At 36.8% G+C, this 26,158-nt stretch overlaps 1 protein-coding gene across 1 annotated transcript; it reads left to right on the top strand.

The window, feature by feature from the left end:
• Nucleotides 1-4,281: 4,281 nt before the first annotated feature.
• LOC107821496 (1-aminocyclopropane-1-carboxylate oxidase homolog) lies at nucleotides 4,282-15,587 on the top strand. The gene is made up of 3 exons (XM_075220340.1): nucleotides 4,282-4,829; nucleotides 14,871-14,889; nucleotides 15,279-15,587. Exons 1-3 carry the CDS (start codon nucleotides 4,282-4,284, stop codon nucleotides 15,585-15,587), a joined length of 876 nt encoding a protein of 291 aa, XP_075076441.1.
• Nucleotides 15,588-26,158: the final 10,571 nt, after the last annotated feature.

Consider the following 26,158-nt stretch of genomic DNA (forward strand, 5'->3'; position numbering starts at 1 on the left):
AGAGGCCATCCTCCTAGGTTCTTTCAGTCAGCGCTCCAGGTTTCTCACGGTACTTCAGGTGGTCGTGGTACCCAGAAGCAGTATCCCGATCAATAGTCCTACAGTGGCACCACCTACTCCTATTAGTGCACCGCCGCTTCAGAGTTTTCGAGGTGGTCATTCAGGTCGTCAGGGCCAGCAGTCTCAGCATCCGAGGGCTTGTTACACATATGGTGATCCGGGTCACATTGCCAAGTTTTGCCCTCGAGCACCGAGTAGCTCTCAACATCAAGGTTCTCGTGCTATGGTATAGGCACCAGGTGTTCCACAGCCCGCCCAGCCAGCTAGAGGTGGGGGTAGAGGTGCTAGAGGTAGAGGTAGAGGTACTAGAGGTGGAGCTCAGGCCGCTAGAGGTGGAGGCCAGCCAGCTGCAGGCCATTGTGGTATGTTTGGTTTGAATACTATATTCTAAATTAGAATATTATGGTATATTTGATTTGAATATTGTATTCCAAATTAGAATATTGTGATATATTTGGTTTTGAATATTGTATTCTTTATTAGAATATTATGGTGTGTTGGTTTGAATACTATTTTCTTCATTGATCAATTGTAATTTGGTATGTTTGGTTTGGATAATGTATTGCACATTAAAATATTTTGGTATGTTTGGTTTCAATATTGTATTCTATTAGAAAACTATGGTCTGTTTGGTTTGAATATTGTATTCCAAATTAGAATATTGTGGCATGTTTGATTTGAATATTATAATTTTAATTAGAATATTTTGGTGTGTTGATTTAAATAGTATATTCTAATATTTCTATAGTTTAGATATTGTATCACAGATTAAAATATTTTTACTGTATTTTAGCTTTTCTTTTGATTACATAGATGTAAGAGAATAACAAAAAAGATGAAACACTTTGTTTAACAAATAAATGATAAAGAGGTATTGTCTTGTACAAAATAAATGTTCTATTCCCGTATTCTTCCTCCTTCTACACCCATAGGCCATAGGAAAGGTTTCGAGAGGGTTGTTTAGTTGGAACATGAAATCATTGGGGTTCAGATGTTTGGTGGAGATGTGTAATCCTAATTCTTTAGGATGATGGAGCATTTTAAGGGATTTATCAAATTGGAGTGAGAGATAATCTAATCCCTTAAAAGGTAAAATTTGTTTAATAGCATATAAATATATTAAAGATGAAAAGTAAATAAAATTTTATAAAGTAGGTATAGAATATAAAATAAATATTTTAAATGTATATGAAGTTAACAGGTATTTTCAATGGGTATACCGCGTAGATTCTCCTATTTATTTACTCAACCCATTTTAAATTCACGCTCACTTAATTAAATCTTTAAGCTGCTTATCCCTTTATTTTTCTCTTTTTAGGCTTTACACAATTTATTTTTCTTTGTATTTTTTATTTATCGAATCAACTCAAACTCTTTGTTCATTTGTCTTTTTTTTAATATTCAAGTTTACTGATAAAAGCTTAAACAGATAAACTTTGGAATCAGTATACAAAAGGTCCATCACGTGTTGAACTCTTAAGGCAAAATGTTTGAAAACGAATTTAAAGTTGTAGTACTCAACCTTAATTTATTAGGATTTGATATTTGATAGTTTATTTAATTCATGCCTAAATAGGATTTATAGTTAGAATTAATATAAGAATAAACTTTCCTATTTCTAGTTAAAACAGGTTTCATACTATTATAAATAGGAGTATTGATGTGTGGAGATTTAAAAAAATTATAGAGAGATTTTAGAGATTTATAATAAGATATGTTTCCTTCATATTGGTATCAAAGCTTTTACGATCTTGAGAGAATCAAGTAGCTTTCGTTGGCGATGGACGGCGCTAGCCAATGTGTGTTGCTCGTCTGGCCATTGAGTATGTTAACAACTATCGGGCCAATGATATATGTATGAAAAACAATCATGCTGATAAGGATTGAGCAAAAAAAATTACAAACTAAAGAGATGCAACCAAATATGGCACAAGAGGAAGAGTCTCTTCTCTAAAACTTAGAGAAGCTATCAAGAAAAAAGAAAGGCGGTGACAAGTAGTACATCAACAATTGAGTGTTGATAACAAAGTACATCAACGATAGTTGAAGACATGTGCTTCAACAAAATTAGGAGTTGATGACAAAGTGCATCAATGGTAGTTGAAGACAAGTGCTTCAATAAAATTGGATGTTGTAACAAAGTATATTAAGGGGAGTTAAAGACAGATGCTTCAACAAAGTTTGGTATAGATAACAAAGTGCATCAATGAGAGTTGAAGACAGGTGCTTCAACAAAATTGGATGTTGGTGACAAAGTGCATGAACGAAAATTGAAGACAGATGCTTCAACATAATTGGTTGTTGGTGACAAAGTGCATCAATGGGAGTTGGAGACAAGTGCTCCAACAAAATTGGGTGTTGATGACAAGGTGCATTAACGGGAGTTGGAGACAAGTGTTTCAACAAAATTGGGTGTTGGTGATAAAGTACATCAACGAGGGTTGAAGACATGTGCTTCAACAAAAGTGGAAGTTAGAGAGAAATTCTCCATACAAGAACAAAAGTCATATGTATACAACTTTGAATTTACGAGAAAATATTGGAAGACTAATTCAAAGTTATAGTAGAAAACTTTAATCGTTTAGGATTTGATATTTGTTAGTTTATTTAATTCATGTCTTAGGATTTGTAATCAGAATTAATATAGGAATAACTTTCCTATTTCTAGTTAAAATAGATTTTGTACTATTATAAATAGGAGTATTGATGTGTGGAGATCTAAAGAGAATTGTAGAGATCATTCAGAAATTCAATAAAATAAATTTTTCCTTCACAAAAAAATCTCAAAAGTTGTTTGACTGATTGATATTCAATATGCCTTTTTTGGTTGTTGTAATATTTCATTAATATTTAATTTTGCGCATTTTTGTTGTTGTTGTAAATGTAAGTAGGATTTGATATTTGATGTTTTTTCTAACACTATAAAAACACGAGAACTCTCTTAGTCTCCTGTATTCTCGTATTTTCGTTTTTTATAATCGGGTTGATTTCTTATTTTTTATGATTTAATTTGTCGACATCTCCTTTTTATATTTTTAACAATTGATTTTGCATAGGTTTTGTAAGTTTAAAAAATATTTGATATTAGATGCTTTGTCTTCATATTATGAATTGTGTTGTTTAGACACATACAATTTATCTTATATATTTTCTGGTTCAAATGATACTTATTTCCTGTTGATGCAATGCTGGCGAGATAAATAAGATTTAGTTATTACCTTTGCTTTGTGTGTTCATTATTTGAAATAAAAAATAAATATGTTAAATAGGGGCGCGCATTATTCTGATTAAACCACTAAATCGAACCAAATCATAATTCCAATTTGGATTGGCTTTTAAATTTGAGTTCGCATTGAGAGATTTGAAATTTTGGGTTTTTAATTTGTTTTCAGATTTAAGAAACTAAAACCCAAAATATCAATATATATATATATTTCACATTTTCGTAATCGAACAATATAAAATGGAACGGAAAATCGAATGCACACCCGTAAAGTAAAATTTGAGTGGTTGCCACATATCTAATATTCAACTTCTATTTTTTGTTAGTTGGTGAGGAGAAAGGATTCTCCTTTCAACTTTCATTTCCTTTCTTGAATTTTCTTTTCCTTTTTGTTTTCATTTTCTGTTATGTATTGCTAACATAACATGGTAATTTGAAATAATTTATTTGTGTCATTTTAAACAACATATAAGATGCCTCATTTCAATCTCTTTTCAAGGATTACTTTTTAGTGAGATCGAAAAATGGTCAAAACTACCACACAAAAAAAAAATCAGTGAAGTTAAAATTCTTAACACTATGTTCGTAAATGTTAGCCACTATTCATATGTGAAAATCCTTTCCAAAGTTATAAAATTAACTTTCGTCAAGAAATGAAATTTTGGGAAATTTTTTTAACTATTTTATCAAATGTAATATGTGTGTTGTTGAAATATAAATTTTTTTCTGTCAAGTTGAATATTTGCTACATATTAAAACTAAAATTGAATTAGTTAGAATAATACTTTGTTGCATTGAATTTTATCATCCAAATAATGTTAACAGCATAAATTAAACAACATATAATGATAACTCAAAACATAGAAAAGTACTACTGAAGACACGTTTGTACTCTTTTTCTTCCTTTTGAAATATCCTCTCAACCTTTGAAAGAATTCCACTAAAACTTTAAAGCCTTTTAAAGCTTATATATAACCAATCTCTTTGTTTTACGAATGATGGCAGTCTCAAGTACAAATGATTTTCAGGCCACAGTTGACAAAAGTTATGACAAAATGAGTGAGTTACAAGCCCTTGAAGATACTGAGGCTGGTGTCAAAGGGCTTGTCGATGCTGGAATTACTGAGGTTCCTCGAATGTTCATTCAACCACAAAAAATACAAGAGTCCTTAAACAGTTGTTGCGCGACAAAGTTTATTTTCCCAGTGATAGATCTTGAAGGCTTTGATAAGGATCCAATGAAGCATAAAGATATTGTGGATAAAGTTCGAGATGCATCAGAGACATGGGGTTTCTTTCAAGTGATTAATCATGGCATTCCATTACCTGTCCGGGAAGAAATATTGCAAGGAACACGACGATTCTTTGAGCAAGATATTGAGATTAAGAAACGATATTATACTCGAGATAATAATAAAGTGGTGGTTCATTCTAACAATCATGATGTGTTTAGTCCTTCTGTTCCAGCTACAAATTGGAGAGACTCATTCGTCTGTTTAATGGCTCCAAATTATCCTAGTCCTGAGGAATTGCCAGCAGCATGCAGGTGTGTTCGATCTAAACATGAATTATAAAAAGACCAACCAACTTCATTTACTTTTTCACTACCTAAATATGTATATATATGTTGTGACAAAATCAAGAATAAACTATGACAATTAATGCTTCAGTGGAGAGTGTTAGGAAAATAAGAGAACTAGATCTCTGCTCCTTGAGTCTTGGTGTAACGACCCGACCGGTCGTTTTGAGCCCTAGCGCGTCGTTCAGCAGTTTGAGGCACTGAGCAGCTTCGCTTCACGTATTATGACTTGTACGCATGGTTGGAATTGAATTCCTGGGAATTCGGAGTTGATTTGGAAAGAGAATTCTCATTCCGGAAGCTTTAAGTTGAAAGAATTGATTAAGATTGGATTTTTGGAGTAAACGACCTCGGAATCAGGATTCGAAAGTTCCAGCAGGTTTGTATGATGATTTCAGACTTGGGCGTATGTCCGGTTGGGTTTTGGAAGACCTGGGAACGTTTCAGCACCTATTGTGGAAGTTAGCATTTTTGGGAAGAATTTCATAAGTTTGGGTTGAAGTGTATTTCAGTGTTATCAATGTCTGTTTGGGATCTCGAGTCTGGGAATAGCTCCGTATGGTGATTCTGGTGTTGGGAACGCGATCAGAAGTAAATTCGGAGGTCCGTGGGTCATTTTGGAGTCATTTGGCTAAAGATAGAAATTTGAAGGTTTTTGAGCAGTTTGACCAGAAGTAGACTTTTTGATATCGGGGTCGAATTTCGATTCCGGAAGTGGGAGTAGGTCCGTAATATCAAATGTGACTTGTGTGTAAAATTTGAGGTCAATCGGACGTGATTTGATAGGTTTTGGCATAGAATGTAGAAGTTTGAAATTCTAAAGTTCATTAAGCTTGGATGGGAGGTTGTTTCATGATTTTAGCATTGTTTGATATGATTTGAGGCCTCGAGCAAGTCCGTAATATGTTTGAGGACTGGTTGGTATGATTGGACGGGGTCCCGGGGGCCTCGGGTGGATTTTGGATAGTCAACGGATTGAAAATGGAATTGGAGGAAGGGCTAAAGTAGCTGGGCTTCTGGTATAACCGCACCTCCGTGAGGAGCACCACAGGTGCGAGCCCGCAGAAGCGGGGGTCACCCGCAGAAGCGGCTGGAAGTGGAATGGAAGGGTCAGAAACCGCAGGTGCGATGGATTTCCTGCACCAGCGAGGTTGCAGATGCGGTCTGGGCAGCGCAGAAACCGTTTGGGGCAGCTGGAGGAGGACCGCATAAGCGGTATTGGAACCGCACCTGCGGAACCACAGAAGAGGTCAAGTGACCGCAGGTGCGAGAGGTCGGGTTGGGCAGTGTGTTCTTTAAAGAATGAGTTTTGGCTTATTTTCACGCATTTTGCACTTGGGTTAGGCGATTTTGGAGCCTTTGAAGAGAGGAAATGCATCATCATACATGAGGTAAGTTAATCCCACCTCTTGTAAGTTAAATACATGGTTTTATTGCGGATTAAAGTATGGAAATTGGTAGAAACTTGTGGTTTTGGTGAAAAGACCTAGAATTTGTATTTTTGGATTTAGAACACGATTTTGGGTATGGAATTGAGAGTAAATTATATATTTGAGTTCGTGAGGCTATGGGTAAACTTTATCTTCAAAAAAGTTCTGGATCCGGGCACGTGGGCCTGAGGGCAATTTTGTCAACTTTTCGATCAGGGTTTGGAATTGTTATAAATTGGATTATAATGAGTAATTGAACATATATTAATGGATTTGCATAATTATTGGCTAGTTTTGGAGCATTTAGCATCGATTCGAGTCTTCGGAAGGGCGGGGAATGCCGGTTATGGATCTTCGGAGCGAGGTGAGTCTCCTTTCTAACCTTTTAAGAGGGAATTGTTCCCATAGGTAAAATAATTGGTTATGTGCTCCTATTTGTGGGGGCTAGCTATGCACGAGGTGACGAGAGTCCGTGCGTAGCTACTATTATGTTTAAGTCCGGATAGTCTAGGACCCAAAAGCATGCTACACTTGGAATATTTGTAATCTTATTGACAGTTTGAATTGCTTAAATCACATCGAATTAGTAAATGAATTTCTAAAAGATAAAACTTCATTTTCTTGAATTGTTAAAAGAGAATTGGCCTTTCCTTGGATAATTGTTCCCTGATGAATTCTTGATTGATTAATTGTTGTGTTTATTTATATTTGACCGCGTCGCGTGTATGATTCACGAGCGGGGTAATAGATGCATCTATGGTTCGCGTAGTTCGACCCTCAGCAGTGCACAGTTTATATTTATGTTGTATCGGGCCGTACAACCTCGGCATGACTTGTGCATGATTGTATTGCTTGCCTTGAGATTTATAGATATTGATATTTGCTCTCTCTGGCTTGATATAAATTGATAAGTAATAGATTATGAATTTGGAGACTTTTTAATATAAAAAGGAAATGTTTACTTGTTTCGTGACTTATTTGAATTTACTGTTGTTCTTAATAAATTCATGATTATTTGTATTAATAATATATTACTATTGGACCACTAGTAAGTGTTGAGTTGACCTCTCGTCTCTACTACTTCGAGATTAGACGGGATACTCATTGAGTAGACGTTATTTTCGTACTCATACTACACTTGCTGTGCATTTTTGTTGCACATGCACATGCATCTCTAGTGGCCTAGTGGGTGTAGCAGCATGGTTGATACGGAGACTTAGGTGAGCTGCACTTCTCAAGACGACCCGCAGCCAGCAGAGTCTCTTTCAGATTCCTGTATTTACTTTCTGTCCAATATTGTATTCCGGACAGTTGTTGTATTATATTACTTCCTAGAAATTGCTCATGCACTTGTGACACCGGGTTCTGGGATGATTATGAGATTGTTCAATTTTAAATTGTAAACATTTTTAATGATCCTGTAAAGGTTATCTTTATTTATTTAAATTAAAGGAAAATCATGGTTTTCAAAATTATCAAAACGAGAATTTAATTAAGTATTTATGGATGGCTTGCCTGACAGCGGTGTCTGGTGCCATCACGACCTTTAGTGGATTTTGGGTCGTGACAACATGGTATCAGAGCACTAGGTTCCCTTAGGTCTCACGAGTCATGAGTGATTCTAGTAGAGTCTTGCGGATCAGTACGAAGACGTCTGTACTTATCTTCGAGAGGCTACAGGACTGTTAGGAGCACTTCCCTTCTTGATTCCTTATCGTGTGATTTTATTCCTTGAGGCTTATGCCCTTGTTTCCTTCTTACTCAATCTTATGCGACGTGAAGCGCTTGTTATAAGTCTAGAATTGAAGAATTGTATTGGTACTACATATGTGGTGCAGGATATTTCTCCCGGTATAGTTGATTGGGCTATTATCATCGCCTTGTGGAAGGATATCTTGTCATTTTAGCTCAGTAGCTATACTTCTGAGAGCTTTGAGTCCATGCACGGGTTGCTTTGATGCTCATGAATGATTATCTCACAGTAGTGACGTGATGGTAGGATGCATGCCCATGTGCCGGGGCAGTGAATGACTTGAAATAAGGTTTGCATAGTGCATGGTTTCGAGATTCAATATCTTATTTTCGGTGGAGGAAAAGAAATTGGCCTATGAATGTACAGATTTGGGCAGAGGAAGTAACGAGACTAGGTATTTTCAAGCGTGGTGGAATTTTCATCTGCGATATAGTGTCGTCGTCCTCAATTGTATATGTAAGTTCGTCGGTGTTATGGTCTTCTGCAATTCGCCTTTGAAGCAAGATATTGTAAAATAATATTAGAGAAATGGTTGTCAGAGATCGCGGGGTGCGGTGGTTCAGTATTAAATCGGTTTTTCTAATGTTGACAGCTCGAGAAAGATGATCTTCGGAAAGGTTTAAAGTTAGTAGCGATTGTGGGTTCAAGTGCCACGAAGATAGATTTTATTTAAAGCAACAACTAAGCAGCAAGGGATGAGGAAGGACATGTGGGGAGTATCAGGCGGTGGTTAAATTTCTAGAAGGCTATGTATAAGAAGCGAAGGTCGAGTAGTTGATTAAATGAGTGAGTTCCGCCAAAGTAAGAGAGTGGAGGAGTTGCATATGGTTTTTGTGGTAGGATAACTAGGCACCTTAAGGAGAGTTTGGAATGATTTTGGGAATTTTAGTGATTGGTAATTGGGGTCTATGGATTTAATTTGAAATATTGGCTAGCATACGACAGGAGATTTGATATGACAGAAAGGAACTGCTTGATATGAAGAAGGATACAACATAACTTTGAATCGGAAGATATTTTCACGCATTCGGTTGATGTCCTCAAGAAGTGAATGAACTTATGCAGCTGGTGGATGAGCGTCGGCTCAGGTGGGTTATTTCCTGTGAGCAGGTCAATGGTCCCGTGGTTGGCGAAGCTTCCGTGAAGGATTTTACTGGCTATCCGGTAAGAGGTCGAATATGTGAATATTGCTAGATATTCAGAGTGTTCATGAAATATTAACGGAAAGATTTCAAGGAATTTGGCGGTTTGATTGCGCAAAGTCATGTCAATAAGAGAAAGAATCTTGGTGGGTTCTAGAGTTGTGTAATAGTGGCTTCAAGCTAAGTGGGAGAGTCCCACCGCCTACGGTTGGATTGCATGGTCGTCTATTTATGAGATTTCCGGTTATTAGCAAATTGATGGGTTATTTCAGCTAAGGGAGAGTAACATAAGAGGTGATTGAGCAAAAGAATTGTTAAAGGTGTGCTATGGTTGGCCTTATTGGCTCGTGTTCAGACTTGGGGAAGGATTCAGGATTTATGCCTTGTATAGATGCGGGTTTCAAGGGAAGTAATTCTGTCGGGTGCTTCGTTGAGAGAGTATTCATATTCTAGAAGATTCATGGAGTTGATTATATTCGAGGCCAAGTCAGAGCGGGTGGCTCTCAACAACAGTCCTAGTGGATTCAAAGGGGTAAAGTGTGGTGCCTAATGATTTCAAGCCTATAGGTTCGGTTAAGAATCAAGCTTTTGTAGCAGCTTATAAGAAGAGGCCCAGAATGTTCGATGATGTTTTGACTTACAGTGTAGCATTTGGGAGGAAAATGAGAAAAGACTTCGGATTAGTAGAGGGATTATCAAAATGGGCATACTAATTGAGGATGCGAATGTGCGCACAAGGGAGGTATGAAATGGTTTGTGGGATTTGAGACAGCATGGTCTCGTGATTCAAGGTCACTCAGAATGAGTGCAGATGGAGTATGTTATGTGTTGAATGGAGTTATTATTATTTCCAAGGTAATCAAGGATAAATTGGAAGAAGATAGATTGGTTAGCCATAGTTGAATTGACATATTGGTGGTAGTGATCAGTTCCTTCAGCGTGATTAAGTTATGCAAGTGATTTATGACGGTATGTGTGAGGTTTGTTGGCCGCCGTAATTGATGTTATTCAGAAGTATTCTAGTGTTATGGCCTGTTATGTATAGGCGGATCCCGGGAGGGCTATGGTGGCTTAGACCACTACTTAGAGATTTGCATATTCAACGGTTATGAGAATTCACCTGTGTGTTGCTATGGTTCTCCTAAACTGAGTTAAGTGAAAAGTTTTTATATGACGAAGTGTTAATCTATTAGTGGTTCCGGAGTTATGATGGGAAATCGTTTTCTATCATATATTAGCATGTTGGGTGCAGTGAGTGGTATGGAATTTGAAGTGAGGATCAAGGTTGTAGTTCGGTGTTGACAAGGATGTCACGAGCTCGGATGACCATGAAAGGAGTTTTGATGTTTAAAGTAAGTTAGTATTGTCTTCAGCATCACCTGAGATCAGTGTTTTGTGAAAAAAGCTTTGCATCCTGGTTAAGGATTCTTGATCGTTTTTCAGCATTAGTACGGCCGATGCTTTGGATGTACAGACCTGTTATCGGTTACGGAAGGTTGCGGGAGCGTGCCCCACGGAAGGTTGTATAAGTGTGGCATGTAGTCACTTGATTTATTGAAGAGTTAAACCATGTATGAAGATTGTGGTGATGTCGTTAAATTGAGAATTGATGCCTGGAGGGCACTCGGTTTATTGGGTTGTGGATTGTGGAGGATTACTCCGGTTATGATGGTTATTCTTGTATGTTATGAGAAAAATGGGAGTTATTATGGACCTTTGAAAGGTTATTAGCCTAGTTCAATGTGATCAGAATCAGTTTGAGGTATGTGGATGGATTTAAATGTAAATATGGGTTCTATATTAGACCAGATGTGTTCATTTCAGCAATGCACTCCTTATGAAAGAGTAGTCGGGGTGTTATTTCATCGTCAGCTATTTCATGTAATGATATTATTGTGTCGTATGAGCTGCGAGATAGCTTGGTGAATTTCTTATGTGTTGAGGTTCCGCGTAGAGATGATGTTATATGAGTAGAATGGCTCTTGAGATTCAGATCATATATCGCACCTCAGTTGTGCTTGAGTTTTGTAGCTTATAGCGCTATATGCCTCCCCAGGGAAGGTATTATGCACTTAGCGTGCTTGTGACCAATATTCGATATTTTGTTGTAATGAGCAATCTAGCTCGGTGCGTATCTCCTTATATAAATTTTATGTATGGATCGGGTAGCACACCGCCATGGGTATGTTGTTTGGATCGGGTTGCATGCCGCAATAGTATGATGTTGAGTACAGTTCCCTATATCTATTTTTATGTGTTTTGTTTCCTATTTTTCTGAGAAAAACTCGTATTAGCTATGTGAGTTGAGTAGTCCCTTCCAGAGTTCGCTTTCCTTTTGTATCGCATTCGAATTGGTAGCCTATTGGAACATTGTGGCATCATATAAGACTTTTGATCATGTCCGGGGTGGCTTATTGCCTGAGCAGTTCGTACTGGATGAGACGAGATCATTGGATTTAGGATCAGCGCAATCTGATTATATGGAGTATATTAAGGAGAAAAGACCATTATTTGGTTCAGAATGAGGTGATGGTTCTTGTCAGGAGTATAGACCCAATGATTTGTTGATTCAACAATTGGTTATGAAATTCTACACATCTCTTCTGTCGTGGTGGTATTGTAAGAGTTAGAGCAAGACCTATGTATGTCATGAGGTGCAATGGGAGCATCAGATTCGTGGAATTTCGACTATTATGCTCAGAGAATGTTATTGTGGTCCTATGAATAAGCGGTGTAAGGTGTGAAGTCATGTTCGGGTACATCGTGTGGTGATTGATACGGTGTTCATATGTTGGAAACAGGCCTGGCGGGGAATTCCGGATGTTGGAATTGGGCTCTAAAGCTTATTTGCTTAATTGAAAAAGGATATCTTCATATTGATCAAGTTAAGGTGCCCATCCGAGTTGTGGTAGCATGGGTAGGTGCTCAAGGAGTTAAACAGTGATTTCGGACATCTCCATAGCAGTTCTCGGCACGTTCGAGGACGAACGTATGTTTAAGTGGGAGAAAATGTAACGACCCGACCGGTCGCTTTGAGCCCTAGCGTGTTGTTCAACAGTTTGAGGCCCTGAGCAGCTTCGCTTCAGGTATTATGACTTGTACACATGGTCGGAATTGAATTCTTGGGAATTCGGAGTTGATTTGGAAAGAGAATTCTCATTTCGGAAGCTTTAAGTTGAAAGAATTGACTAAGATTGGATTTTTGGAGTAAACGACCTCGGAATCGGGATTCGAAAATTCTAGCAGGTTCGTATGATGATTTCGAACTTGAGCGTATGTCTGGATCGGGTTTTGGAAGATCCAGGAATGTTTCAGCACCTATTGTGGAAATTTGCATTTTTTGGAAGAATTTCATAAGTTTAGGTTGAAGTGCATTTCAGGGTTATCAATGTCTGTTTGGGATACCAAGTCTGGGAATAGCTCCGTATGGTGATTTTGGTGTTAGGAGTGTGATCGGAAGTGAATTCGGAGGTCCGTAAGTCATTTTGGAGTCATTTGGCTAAAGATAGAAATTTGAAGGTTTTTGAGCAGTTTTACCGGAAGTGGACTTTTTTATATCGGGGTCAGATTCCGATTCCGGAGCGAGAGTAAGTCTGTAATGTTAAATGTGACTTGTGTGCAAAATTTGAGGTCAATCGGACGTGATTTGATAGGTTTTGACATCGAATGTAGAATTTTGAAATTCTAAAGTTCAATAAGCTTGGATTGGAAGTGGATTCATGATTTTAGCGTTGTTTGATATGCTTTGAGGCCTCGAGCAAGTCCGTAATATGTTTGGGGATTGGTTGGTGTGATTGGACGGGGTCTCGGTGCCTCGGGTGGATTTCGGATAGTCAACGGATCGAAAATGGAATTGGAGGAAGGGCTGAAGCAACTGGGCTTCTGGTGTAACCGCACCTGCATGAGGAGCACCGCAGGTGCGGGGGTGACCCGCAGAAGCGGCTGGAAGTGGAAGGGTCAGAAACCGCAAGTGCGATGGATTTCCCACACCTGCGAGGTCACAGATGCGGTCTGGGCAGCGCAGAAATGGTTTGGGGCAGCTGGAGGAGGACCGCAGAAGCGGTATTGGAACCGCACCTGCAGAACCGCAGAAGCGGTCAAGTGATCGCAGGTGCAAAAGGTCGGGCTGGGCAGTGTGTTCTTTAAAGGAGTTTTGGCTCATTTTTCACGCATTTTTCACTTGGGTTAGGCAATTTTGGAGCCTTTGAAGAGAGTAACTTCATCATCAAATATGAGGTAAGTTAATCCCACCTCTTGTAAGTTAAATACATGGTTTTTATTGCGGATTAAAGTATGGAAATTAGTAGAAACTTGGGGTTTTGGTGAAAAGACCTAGAATTTGTATTTTTGGATGTTGACCACGATTTTGGGTATGAAATTGAGAGTAAATTATATATTTGAGTTCGTGAGGCTATGGGTAAACTTTATCTTCAAAAAATTTCTGGATCCGGGCACTGGGCCCGAGGGCAATTTTGTCAATTTTTTGATCAGTGTTTGGAATTGTTATAAATTGGATTATAATGAGTAATTGAACATATATTAATGGATTTGCATAATTATTGGCTAGTTTTAGAGCATTTACCATCGATTCGAGTCTTCTGAAGTGCGTGGAATGCCGGTTATGGATCTTCGGAGCAAGGTGAGTCTCCTTTCTAACCTTGTAAGAGGGAATTATCCCCATATGTGAAATAATTGGTGATGTGCTCCTATTTGTGGGGGCTACGTGCGCACGAGGTGATGAGAGTCCGTGCGTAGCTACTATTATGTTTAAGTTCGGGTAGTCTAGGTCCCAAAAGCATGCTACACTTGGAATATTTGTAATCTCATTGACAGTTTGAATTGTTTAAATCACATCGATTTAGTAAATGAATTTCTAAAAGATTAAACTTCATTTTCTTGAATTGTTAAAAGAGAATTGGCCTTTCTTTGGATAATTGTTCCTTGATGAATTCTTGATTGACTGATTGTTGTGTTTATTTATATTTGATCGAGTCACATGCATGATTCGCGAGCGGGGTAATAGATGTATCTATGGATCGCGTCATTCGACCCTCGGCAGTGCACAGTTTACATTTATGTTGGATCGGGTCGTATGACCTCGGCATGACTTGCGCATGCTTGTATTGCTTGCCTCGAGATTTATAGATGTTGATATTTGCTCTCCTTGGCTTGAGATAAATTGATAAGTAATAGATTATGAATATGGAGACTTCTTAATATAAAAAGGAAATGTTTACTTGTTTCGTGACTTATTTGAATTTACTGCCGTTCTTAATAAATCCATGATTATTTGTATTAATGATATATTACTATTGGACCACTAGTAAGTATCGAAGTCGACCTCTCGTCTCTACTTCTTTGAGATTAGACGGAATACTCATTGGGTACACATTGTTTTCGTACTCATACTAAACTTGATGTGCATTTTTGTTGCACATGCACATGCATCTCTAATGGCCTAGTGGGCATAGCAGCATGGTTGATATAGAGACTTAGGTGAGTTGTACTTCTCGAGACGACCCGCAGCCATCAGAGTCTCTTTCAGATTACTGTATTTACTTTCTGTCTAATATTGTATTCCGGACAGTTGTTGTATTACATTACTTCCTAGAAATTGCTCATGCACTTGTGACACCGGGTTCTGGCATGATAATGAGATTGTTCAGTTTTAAATTGTAAACAGTTTTAATGATCCTGTAAAGGTTTTCTTTATTTATTTAAATTAAAGAAAAATCATGGTTTTCTGAATTGTCAAAACGAGAATTTAATTAAGTATTTATGGATGGCTTGCCTGATAGCGGTGTCCGGCGCCATCACGACCTTTAGTGGATTTTGGGTCGTGACACTTGGTACTTATACAAAGAGCAGCCCGATGCACAAGGTATCCCGCGTCCGCAAGGTCCAGGAAATGGCCCGCACCCCAAGTGGTGTGATGAAGACAACCTACCCTAATGCAAGCATTAATGGCTACTTCCACGGCTCGAACCCGTGACTTATAGGTCACACAGAGACCACTTTACTGTTACTCCAACATTCCCCTTTTGTTTGGTACTTTTACCAATTGTCCTTATTCTGGTGTTTTTTTCCCAAGCTCATATCAAATGACAAGTATCCAAGTGTTGAGCACAGAGTATTATCAAATAAAGTTGGTCCAAGAGTACCAGTTGCAAGCTTCTTCGATACTGGTTCAGTTCCAACTCTCAAGCTTTATGGACCAATTAAGGAATTGTTGTCAGAAGAAAATCCTCCAAAATATCGTGCAACCACTGTGAAAGACTATGTTGATTACTTTCACGCAAAAGGTCCTAGGTGGAACTTCTGCATTGTTGCACTACAGGATCTAATAATAGTTAGTGGTGAAGCCAGAAAATTCCCCAAGTATTTAGACTTGAAAAAATAAAAATATTTTCTAACAAAAGGCGTTTAATATATGTTATATACATATAGAATATAATATTTTATTTATATATACGATATAACTTTTCGTAATATTTCTAAGAAAGGTCCAGTGACCACCCTTTTAAAATGGTGGCTTCGGCCCTAATGATAGCGATGTAATAAATTGAATTTATGATGTGAATTGAGAGTTTAACTTTTGATGTTATGTTTCTAAAGCTTCATGGATGGCCAAACATACACTGTTATGATCTTTGCAAGATTGTGTTTTGTGAATTATCAGTAAGTCACTCTCCCCAAAAGCATTATGATAGATATTTTATGAAAGTAGTTTTACACTTTCCTTATCTTCAAATACTTGGCAAGAATGACATGATCATAATATCATGTTTTAGTACGGAAGCTAAAGTTGCTACTATTTTTGGTACTTTCATCTCGTATCAAATGACAACTAACATCTCCGTTTGCTTTTATGTTGTACGAAAAATATTTTTTCACTTTTACTTGTTTATTGTAGCAAATCTAAGAGAGAGAAAAATTCCTCCCTTTTTATCCTTATCATTAACAACTCATTTTTCAGACTTTTTGAAATGCTATCATTATTATGAGTATTATTGTAAAAAGTATATTTTATTTATCATTTCTTAAAAGTGAATGAAGGGAGTACTACATTAGTGTGAATCACAAGGTATTAGCAAATAAAGTTGGTTCAAGAATAAATTAAATACACGGTCCATCTGCAATTTCTAAGATTGTAGACCAATTAAGAAATGTTATCAGAAGATAATCCCCCAATATATCGTGCAACTACAATATAGGAATAACGATCAGTTCCTTCCATGAGGACCTTGATACTTCTACACTATTGCATCACAAGATCCAATCCTGAAAAGTGAACTAAGTAATATGAAGAATATTTCAAAGAACAAATTGTGCATTGTCAGGATCTGGACTAATGTGATTTGTCTAGCACGTATAGGACTAAGAATTTCAGTGACCAGTCTTTTCATAATTAATTTTCAAGAATGAAGACTATATGGTCCAATCAAGGAGGTGTTATTAGAGGAAAACCCTCCAATCTACCTGGAGACAAGCAGAAAAGAGTATGGCATATATCTATACACTAAAGAGCTTCACAGAAATTATTTATCATCACATTTCAAATTACACAAATAGTGATATGATTTGCAACTATGTTTCATCGTCTTCCATTGTTTTACTCTTTGGCTATAGTTTTTTCTTTGTAAGTTCAATAAAGTATTCTTGTACTGATGAACGCACATCTTTTCAATTAAAAAAAGACCTAAGTGTTTTCATTTCATAAAACGAGATTAATTAACGTAGACTTTTTAGTCTTCCTGGTAAAGTACCACCAGCTCAATGCACTAAGAAAGAATTGATATATCAAGTGTTTCTTGCTTCAATATTTTCAGTTCAAAGAACTTAGTGCAAACCTTATCATCTTTGCTTCATATTTTTATGTGTTAGTAGTGATAAGACTAATAAAGCAAATGTCATTTGAACAAGAAAAGTAAATGAGTAGCATTTTCTGAAAATTATTACTATGAAGGATTTGATGGTCTAATTTGAAATTTTGAACAAATGATTCCAATTTTTGTTGTGTTCATTTGAAGGTTGTAACCTGTCAAATTGATCATTTTCACAAGAGTGACATTAAAATGCTCCACTTGCCTTCTGAAATAAACAAATGAGCATCAAAAGTTGCTGATATGAAAGCAACTGAACCTGAAGATTTTTTATTTTAATATTAATGTTTCCTTCCCTTTAATATTGTGGTGCTATCCTTAGTCGCAAATACCTCGTGCTCCACTTCGGCGTGCTCTTTCTATTTCTTTATTTATTTATTTGGGGAGACTTGTGAAAAGAGAAGACTAGATCTGAACTATTTTAATCTCCTTTTTTATATTTATTCCTTGTCCTCGATAACAAGTACTAATTCCTTCTCATTGTATGATATAATATAGTTCAAATAGTTCCAAAATCATGTACTCATTAATTGAAAGAGAACCTATTGGGAAAAATTGCATTTATATATGCACGTGACATGCTGAGACACATGGACTGGTCAAATAGTCAAAGAATTATAATTAGTCAAGAGGCACGGGCAGCAGTAGAAACGAGCAAAGGCAAAGGAAGAGGCACGGGAGGACATTTGAAGGATTCAGCACCCGTACCTATTTAAATCATTTATCAAAAGGAATGGATCTAACCATAATGCTGCACTGTGGGCCGGTCCTGAACCGGACCGGGCCCGCGGTCTTAACGGGCCTCACGGGCCTGGTGGGCCGGTCCTAGCGGTCCCTTAAAGCCTGAGGCGGGCTGGTCTTCTTTGTTAAGCCCACGAGCCCGGGACCGTTTAGCCCGGGACCGGCTGGCGGGTCTGGTCCGGGCCCAGCGGGCCTAGCGGCTATAATTTTAAAAAAAAATAAATTAAAGAAAACAGCCCAACGGCCATATTTAAAAAGTAGCCGTTTGGGGCTTTTTTTGACTGTTTGGTAGTTTCTAAAATAGCCATTTGGCCCCCAAACTTTATTTTAATCTCAAACTTTATATAATTACACTTTTCCCCATTTCTCAACGATAAATACCCCCTCATTCTTTCATTTTTATTCACCAATTCATCAATATCTCTCAATCTCTCTACTACAATTACTTAATTTATTGTTGAAATTTCGTGAAAAATTGTGAAGTTGTTGAATTGAAGTTTTCAAGTGTTCAACGATTTTCAATTTTCAAGAAGTTGTTCGGCAATCCGGTAAACTCGTTTCAACTCTTACATTTTAAGAATATATTTTTGTGTGGTTTAGATTGCATAATTATAATTAATATGGCATTTTCTTTGAAAAAAATATTTGGTAAAGGAAAAGATAAAACCGGTGAAAGTAGTGGCCAACCAACTACCCTTCCCCCGGCTCCCCGACCTAGAAAAGATAAGCAAGTTGAAAGTAGTTTCCAACCTAGACGTCCTCCTCCTTCCGTAATTCTTGATAGTGATCACCCTTGTTTTCAATTTACCGATAGTGAATTTTTCCATAATGTTGCACCAGGTGAAAGATTAGATGATGAAATTATGAATGCTCTTTATCCTAATGAAACTATCTTAGAAAATAATGAGGAAAATGAGGATGATAATGAAACCCAAACACCGGATTTAGATGATACACCTACTAGTCCTCTTAATAACCCAACTGATGCACCGGCCGACCCACTTGTAGAAACTCCTACTTTTAATAGAGAACCTGCTAAACGCCTAGAAACATCATTAGTTTGGAATTTTTTTACTTAAGTAAGAGAACAAAATAAGGCTAAGTGTAAAACTTGTGGGAAATTAATGTCGCATAAATATACTGGAGGCCGTAGTGGCACGAGTAGTTTGACTAGGCACATAAAAACACACCCTAGAGATAAGGCTAGATTTTTACAAATGAAAGCGCAGCTAGAGGGGACAAGTGTAGATTCTGCGGTTAACCCTAGTACAGGTTCAAATCTAGTTCAACCAGGAATTAACACTGTCACCGGAGGTATTTTATATTACGATCCAAATAGAGATTGTGAAGAATTAGCAAAGATGATTACTGTTATGTGCTTACCTTATACTTTTGCTTCTAATCCTAATTGGGTTCATTATATTAGAAGAGTTTTTAATCCTACTTATAAAGGTTGGCCTCGCGCAACAGTTAAGAGTGATATTTATAAATTCAAACATGAATATGAACAATATTTGCGGTATTTATTTACTCATATACCTAATCAGATTTCTATTACTACTGATATTGGTAGAAGTGGTAATGATTGTGATTATCTAACTGTTACAAGTCATTGGATAGATGAGGAATGGACAATGCAAAAATGCATAATTGCGTATAGAATAATTAATTCACGTCACACAGGTAAGTTTATAGCTAACACTGTTGCAGATATTTGTAGATATTTTTGCTTTAGCGATAAAATAATGGCAATTTCTATGGATAATGCTTCTAGCAACACTAGTGCTATAGGCATGCTTGCAACAACACTAAATCCTGCATTTACTAATATTTTCCATGTTAGATGTATTTTTCATATTTATCATTTAATTGTCGGTAATGGTATGCGAATTTTAAACATAGAAATTGAAAAGTTTAGAATGGCTCTTAATTGGCTTTTTTATTCAAACCGTAGAAGTAGACTTAGAGAGTATTTTAAAAAATGTGATGAATATGGCCTTAGAGAAAGAAAGGTTCTTAAACCTTGCCCGACTAGATGGAATTGTATGTACGAAAGTTTAGTAGTTGCATATAAATATAGAAACCCAATTAATGCAACGTTTAATTCTCGGGTAGGTGGTGAGGATGATGATGAAATGCTTACTACTCAAGATTGGACGAATGTTAAAATTCTTTTAGATTTTTTAGAACATTTTCAAATTGCTACAAATGCATTTTCTGGGCAATATTATCCTACTATTTCAAACTGTTTAGTTTATATTGCAGCACTATCTGATTTGTTTGTTGAATTTGGTGAGGGTAGTGACATTTATGAACTTGCTATAAATGAAATGAAACAAAAGTTTAAAAAATATTTTTTTCCTATCCCTCCTATTTATGGTCTTGCTGCAATGTTAAATCCTACAAATGAAATTGGGAGGTCCTCATTTTTGGTATTCAAATATTTATAAGGCTTTAGATCTTTCAAATGAGGAAGTTGCTACACTTGCAGATACAAAAGCCTCAATTAAAATTAATGCTCAAACAGTTTATAATGCTTATCAACTTGCCTTAGAGCATGCTAGGCCAACTATTCCAACCCCTACTTCGTCTAGATCACAATCGTCTAAAAGAGTTGCGGGCTTAAAAGCTCTTAAATCTTGGACGGAGTTCAGGGGTTCTCAAGGTGATAATTATGATGAAACTTCACATCTAAATGACTTCAAGTTTATTTGTCTCAGGGACTTGAAAAGGAGAATCCAGACGGCTCTTTTGATCTTTTGGAATGGTGGAAGGCAAGGGAAAAACATTTTCCGGTTCTTGCAAGGATGGCTCGGGATATTTTATCAATTCAAGCTTCAACTGTTGCATCAGAGAGCGCTTTCAGTCAAGCAAGACTGCAAATAGGTGATCATAGAGCGTCAATGAGGGAGAGCTTGGAAAAATCTGTACTGTTTAGAGATTGGATCCACTCGGAAAGAAGGAACTTTGGAATTGCAGAATCACAACCGGCGATAGATGAAGCTTATGAAGAAATGATGGCGGAAATTGCGGAGGATGTTGCTTCGCTCGGAAGTGGTGATGAACAAGCTTCTTTTCCACCACCACCAATGCAACCTCCTCCGAACCTTGAAGGATTTATGAAATTTGTTAGAGATATATTGTAGATTATGGTGTACCTTGTACTTTGGCATATTTTCTTTTATTTTTTTTCCCTTTTAATGGTGGTATTAGTACCTTGTTGTGCTCATTCCATTGGGGGGAGGAAGACTAAGAAAGATATGTCATTTTTGGTAATAAAAATTATAAGACATGCCCTTGAATATCTTTTTGCAATATTTTTTGGGTCTTTAACTTGCAATTATTTATAAGCTATAATATATACACATAACATACAATATATACTACAAGAAAATATATAAGGTAATATATACACATAACATACAATATATACTACAAGAAAATATATAAGGTAATATATACACATAACATACAATATATACCACAAGAAAATATATAAGGTAATATATACACATAACATACAATATATACTACAAGAAAATATATAAGTAATAAGTTATAATATATATACATAAGATACAATATATATACTACAAGAAAATATATAAGAGAATATATATACATAACATACAATATATACTACAAGAAAATATATAAGAGGATATATATATACATAACATACAATATATACTACAAGACAATATACAAGAGAATATATATACATAACATACAATATATACTACAAGAAAATATATAAGTAATAAGTTATAATATATATACATAAGATACAATATATATACTACAAGAAAATATATAAGAGAATATATATACATAACATACAATATATACTACAAGAAAATATATAAGTAATAAGTTATAATATATATACATAAGATACAATATATATACTACAAGAAAATATATAAGAGAATATATATACATAACATACAATATATACTACAAGAAAATATATAAGGGGATATATATATACATAACATACAATATATACTACAAGACAATATACAATGAAATATATATACATAACATTCTATACTAGTATACTATATATATATATATATATATATATATATATATATATATATATATATATATATATATATATATATATATATATATATATATATATTAATATGCTTCATGTTGTACTTTGTTATTAATTTATTATGCATGACAATTTAGTGTTTTACTATTGTTTTGTTATTTTTCTTTTTCGTCAAGCACTTTAATAATTAGATTTCTACATATATACTACATATATATTTTTAATATAGCCATGATACTACAAGAAATTGCCTTACAAAAAAAAAAAAAAAAAAACCCCCGCTAGGCCCGCGAAGCCTACGAGCCGGGCCCGTTTAGCCCAGGACCACATGGGCTTAGGCCTGTCACAGGCCGGTTCCACCCGTTGAGCCCACGAAGCCCGGGACCGCCAGGCCCGGTACCGCCAGAGCCCAAGCCCACGAAACCAGGCCCGTTTGGCCCACGAAGGCCCGGCCTAGAATACAGTACTATCTGACCATAATAAAGAGAGCAGATACGAAATTCGATAGGCATTAAATACTGGATACGTTAGAGAATTTGTATTGATTACAATGATTGTGTAACGTAGCATTCAATGTCTTTAATTATTTATAATAGCCTCATTATGATTTAGAGGAAACGCATATCTTCAAGATACCTATAAAAGGGAGGTATCTGGTCACTTGTAAACACAAGATACAATCGGAATATACTTTGATTCACTTATTTTTCTCCTGATTACACTCTGGTTACTCTAAATTACTTTCTTCTACATATTCTTTTTATTATCAGTAACCCGTGTTCTTCTAAATTCTAACTTTGACTGAAATTATATTTTTTGGTTAAACAAATTGGTTCTGTCACCGGGAATCTGATAATCTATTTTCTTTTCACTTGACCTTCCTTATTACATCAATTATGTCGACTAACAATGACAACACCCCAGGAAACCAAGAGAACCAACAAAGTCAGGGAGGCCCACAGAATATTAACATTCACGTTCCTACTCCGCAGGACTCTCCACGGCAATCTCGTGAGGGTACTCCTGATGGATCTCAAATAAACGAGTATGCTCAATTTGAAAATGCTGAAGCTGCTGATGAAACTTTGTAGAAATTAATTACTGCTCAGGTCAACAAAGCTGTTGAGGCGCTTGTTAACCAGTTACCTGTTGCAACACCCGCACCTTCTCTAAATAATAACACTATAGAAAACCCTCGTTCCGGTCTTGTTAACTCAGGCAGCGGTGGAACTCCCAGTAAACCGCAGGAGAGAGAACCAGGTAATGTAATTAATTCTAATTTACAAAATTTAGTACTAACTTTGCAGAAATAGCTCAAGGAGCAAAGTGAACGCATAGAGCAGATACCCGGGGTGCCGCCCATAATCAAAGGGGTAGACATGGACAGATATTCGCAACAACCCTGGAAGCCAAGTACTTCCCCACTCCCAATTCCAAAAAAGTTCAAAATGCCTGATATTCCAAAGTATGATAGAACAACAGTCCTACGAGACCACGTGACTGCATTCACAACGAGCGTAAAAGTCAATGCTTTGACTAAGCAGGAGATCGAATCGGTATTAGTCAAGAAATTTGGTGAAACACTCGCCAAAGGAGCACTAACATGATATTCCCTTTTACCTGAAAATTCTATAAACTCTTTTGCTGAGCTTGCAGATTCTTTCATCAAAGCACACTCGGGAGCCCAAAAAGTGGAAAAAAGAATGGAGGATATTTTCAAAATTAAGCAAGGAGATTCAGAATTGCTTAGAGGATTCGTGGACAGATTTCAACGAGAAAGAATGACATTGCCGCGTGTATCTGATAATTGGGCAGCTATAGCTTTCACAAGCAATTTGAATGAAAAAAGCTCGGAAGCTACGAGGAGACTCAAGGAAAGCCTTCGAGAATTCCCAGCTACAACGTGGAATGATGTTTATAACAGGTATAGCACGAAGTTGAGGATTGAGGAAGATACTTATTCCCCGATCTCAAAAAGAAGAAAGTATACGTTTAAGACGTGCAGAGAACGAAAAAAGATCCGGTAAAAATAGGTACGAGCCCTATATGGGACCTGCGGGGAAAGACTCGCGGTCAAAACAGGATAATCAAAGGCATGATCACAGATCAAGAAACAGAGAATCAGGTTCTTCATCAAGATTTAGGAACGAGCGAAACAACTATGAGTCACGGGATGATGATAGAAATTTAAAAGCGAGATTCAGAGGTTACAACTTCAACGTCAGCACCTCCGAGCTCGTAGCTGTTTTGAAAAGCATGGGAGATAAGATTCGATGGCCAAAGGAAATGAGATCGAATCCAAATAGGTGCAACCCTGACCATTGGTGTGAGTTCCATAATGACCACGGGCATAAAACAGCAGATTGCAGATTTTTACAAAGTGAAGTTGATCATTTATTAAAACAAGGATATCTTACTGAGTTGTTCAGCGAGAAAGGCAAGCAAGCTTACATGAAGAACAGGCAGGAGCCTCCAAAACCACCTTCTCCCAAAAGAACTGTTAACGTTATAAGTGGGGGTGAAGACATCAATGGTGTGTCATATACTGCAGCTAACAAAACTTCCAAAGTAACTATTACCCAAGGGAAATGGGTGCGGCATGTTCTAGAAGAAGGCAATATTACATTCAATGATGCAGATATAGATGGCGTATTAATTCCTCATAATGATGCACTGGTAATATCTTTAATTGTGCATGATACTAATGTGAAACGAGTTTTGATTGAACCAGGTAGTTCCGTGAACATTATTTTGCTAAGAGTGCTACGTGAGATGCAAGTTGAAGATGGAGTAATACCAAAGGCGCATACTCTATTTGGATTTGATAATTCCAGTGTCTTCACAAAAGGAGAGGTAACACTCACCACTTTTGCTGAAGGGGTCGTCAAAGATACAAAGTTCCAAGTAGTAGACATGGAGATGGCTTACAACATGATTCTGGGGAGACCATGGATCCATGAAATGGATGTTGTTCCTTCAACCTTGCATCTCATTATCAAATTTCCATCGCCATGGGGAATTTGTCAAATTCGCGGAGATCAACATACGTCCAGGGCTATTAACTTCGTTGCAGATACAAGCACGAGAAGTGGAGGCAAATAGCAATCACAGAAGGTAGTTGAGGACATCACAACACAAACCTCAACTGAACAAGGGCGAATAGATGTTGACTCAAGGCCTGATACCATTCAAGAACCAGAAGAGAATGAAGATATCAAAAAAACGATAGAGGAATTAGAACCTATCGTGTTATTCTCTCAATGGCCTAATAAAAAAGTCTATGTCAGAGCTAATCTTGACCAAGGAATGAAAGGTAAGTTAATTGAATTTTTGAAAACTAACATGGACTATTTTGCTTGGTCCCACTCTGACATGACCGGAATACCACTGGAGGTGATGACTTATAAACTAAATGAAGATCTGTCATATCCTCCTGTGAAGCAAAAGAAAAGAAAACAGGGAACTTTCAAGAATCAAGTGATTCAAGAAGAAGTCGAAAAATTGCTAAAAATTGGTTTCATTCGAGAGGTAAAATATCCTAACTGGTTAGCCAATACTGTTGTGGTTCCAAAGAAAAACGGTAAGTGATAGGTTTGTGTAGATTATACAGATCTTAACAAAGTCTACCCTAAAGATTCTTTTCCACTACCACACATAGATCAATTGATTGATGCAACTGCAGGTCACGAATTGTTAAGTTTTTTAGATGCATATTCGGGTTATAATCAGATTAAAATGGATCCGGAAGATGAAGAAAATACTTCATTCATAACAGACAGGGGGACTTACTGTTATAAAGTAATGCCCTTTGGTCTAAAGAATGCAGGTGCAACGTATCAGACGTTAGTTACCAAAATGTTTCAGGAATATTTAGGAAAGACAATGGAGATATATATAGATGATATGCTTGTTAAAACTCAGTACTCAAAAAATCACATATCACAGTTATCTAACACATTTTCAATTTTGCGCAAATTTAATATGAAGTTAAATCCCGAAAAATGTGCATTTGGCGTTGCATCAGGCAAGTTTTTGGGTTTTCTTATTTCTAACCGTGGAATTGAAGTAAATCCTGCACTGTCACACCTCCTTTTTGCGCGCCCGCCCCGAAGGGTTAAAATGCGCGGGTGGAGTTTTTCCAATTTAAGTGACAATGTTCAAAATGGGATTATTTATTTAATTTAGAGTCGCCACTTGGGAAAGGTTTGGCTTTTGGTGTCCCAAGTCACCGGTTTATCTTGAATCCCAAATCGAGGAAATTTTCGACTTTTCCAAATGAAGTCT

Source organism: Nicotiana tabacum, chromosome 8 (assembly GCF_000715075.1).
Source record: "Nicotiana tabacum cultivar K326 chromosome 8, ASM71507v2, whole genome shotgun sequence".
Classification (NCBI taxonomy): Eukaryota; Viridiplantae; Streptophyta; class Magnoliopsida; order Solanales; family Solanaceae; genus Nicotiana; species Nicotiana tabacum.

What these genes read in the sequence shown, in the direction of transcription:
- LOC107821496 (XM_075220340.1), top strand. Translation starts at nt 4,282, where the DNA reads ATGGCAGTCTCAAGTACAAATGATTTTCAGGCCACAGTTGACAAAAGT.